The sequence below is a fragment of the Austrofundulus limnaeus genome, unplaced genomic scaffold, assembly GCF_001266775.1.
Source record: "Austrofundulus limnaeus strain Quisiro unplaced genomic scaffold, Austrofundulus_limnaeus-1.0 Scaffold767, whole genome shotgun sequence".
NCBI classification, from domain to species: Eukaryota; Metazoa; Chordata; class Actinopteri; order Cyprinodontiformes; family Rivulidae; genus Austrofundulus; species Austrofundulus limnaeus.
This window is the reverse complement of record NW_013953169.1, coordinates 26,466-28,669: the sequence shown is the minus strand read 5'-3', so window position 1 is coordinate 28,669 and position 2,204 is coordinate 26,466. Positions and strand designations below refer to the sequence as shown.

Sequence of the window (2,204 nt, the reverse complement as noted above, 5' to 3'; positions counted from 1 at the left end):
AAATATATTAGATACTTTAAGACCTTTACTCAAGTAATATTCTTAGAGGAGAGTTGAACTTTTTAAACTCAAGTATCACTTTGAGGTACTTTATCCAACAGTGTGAAAGAGAAGCTGGTAAAGTTAGAATAAGGAGGAATTCAAAGTGTTCCACTTTAGAAAGACCCAACTGAAGGATTTAAATGTGAAAATGAAGGATTTTAAAGCACCAGATGTCTACTTTAAGATCGCTTCATGGTGTCATTTTGTTTGCACCCTTGTCCTACAGCAGGGGCGGAGCTTCTGGGGGGGCTGGGGGGGCGTCACGCCCCCCGGCCCAGCTCTGATTTGTTCCACTCGTGTCCTACAGTAAACTGGAATCATCTGAATGTTTCCTGTACTTTTCTTTGTCATCCTGGGATTCTAGTTTTCATCCTGCTGCAGTCTGTTACAGAGATGATCCCTCAGATTACGGACTTCGCTCCGGACCTTCGACACATTCAGCACAAAGAAAGTTAGCGTCACACACTGTAGTTTATTCACACAACCCAGCACTGCATGAACACAACATGAAACGAACAGAAACAGCATGATGAAATTTACATTCAGCAATCTGAAACTTCTGCACCTCCACTCAAACTTCATCTCTTCCTAAGCTTTTATTTTGGAGGGTCTCATTATTTACATCCAGGTTTGTTTGTTTTTTTTTTTTTTTACAAAATAAATAAATTAAAAAAACATGCGTCTGAGATGATCAGCATCTGTAAACAGAGTAAATACTGACAACATGCAGGATCAACTCAGTCCATGAGAAATACGATGATTTTGACTTCCTGTTGATGAGCCTGACGAGCTGCTGCAGACTCTGTTCGCCTCACAGCCAGAAAGCTTCGTACAAAAACTGGAGAAAATTCAACCACTGATACGGTTCAAGTAAAAAATAAATAAATAAACACTTTACACCAGAGAGATCCGATCACGTGGCACAGCAACACACTAAATAAATAAACAAACAAAAACACAACGACCCCCTGAAGCAGCGTCATCGCATCGTTTCTGACCAATCAGATGTAAATACAGCGTCAGCCAATCAGAACACTCACATTTGACTTTTCTCCCGCTGCCATTGGCTAAAAGATCTCGGGGGTTTAGGCAAGCGAATGTACAGCCGGTGGGTTCTGGGTGATGGGAGCGGCTCACTCCGGCGCCGAGTTGCTGGGCGGTAGATTCCTCTGTTTGAAGTACTGAGTGACCTGCTGGGGCAGCTCAGCCAGAACCGACTTGGCAAGGGTCTCCTTCGGCGCCTGAGAGAGAAAAACCAAGAAAAAACAGGAACCAGGTCAGGATTCTGGGCTTTAGTGACACCTAGTGGTGAAATATAGACGTCAAACTAAGAAAAACTTCTCATTATAACGAGATCCAGTTTAAAAATGATTTCATGTCATGTGGCAGCTCTACACTTCTGTACAAACACAATATTATAAAAACGTCTTATTTTAGTTCTCAAAGTACCATCGCTGTGAAATTTAACTTTATTTTACAATTTACAAAAAGTACAAACGATGCACCTGACGAGCAGCTCGTTCTGCACCACAAAACAACAGAAAACTAAAGAAAACCTTTGTTTTTCTGCAGAAACCTCTTTGCTCCTGAAGTCCCAGCTGCTGCTGCGATCTGAAAATATCCACTTCCTGTGGACGACACGTCACCAACTGTGGCTTTCTGCTAATTTTAGGAGTAAAAACCAACGCGTTCTGCGTTCTTCTGAGGCGTTAATCAGGAGAAGTGCTCCTGGAGGCTCCTGACGCAGATGTTTCTGCTTCTTCCCTGATTGTGGAGCAGCAACAAGCTGCCTCCTGCAGTCAGTTCTTCTAACGCTGACATTACCCATGATGCCCTGCTGCTCCCTTTCTATACATGAGCTCGTGGATTTGAGGGGGCTGTTTTCAGGTGGGGGGTGGGGGGGCTGGAGTTGATCCCAGCATGCTTTGAGTGGAACCAGGGTCCACGTGGACAGGTCATCAGACCGTTCCAGGACCACATGGAGCCAGAACCAAACACTCAGGTCTGAGGACACCTGGAGTCTCTAACCAGGCTGGACCTGCAGGGCGGAGGACCTGAACCCCTCCCTCCTGTTTTTCCCTCTTGGAAAGCATCTTTGAATATCCTAAAAAGTGCTTTATAAGTTCGATGTATTATTATTATTATTATTATTATTATTATTA

At 43.7% G+C, this 2,204-nt stretch overlaps 1 protein-coding gene across 1 annotated transcript in view; it reads right to left on the bottom strand.

Annotated features, from left to right (window-relative positions):
• Nucleotides 1-494: 494 nt before the first annotated feature.
• The window catches only part of LOC106532436 (copine-2), a gene marked incomplete at its 5' end in the record, with an annotated part of 27,314 nt that continues 25,604 nt past the window's right edge, over nt 495-2,204 (bottom strand). The window contains 1 exon segment of the mRNA XM_014028482.1: nt 495-1,283. Within this exon segment, the coding sequence (XP_013883936.1) occupies nt 1,176-1,283 (108 nt within the window).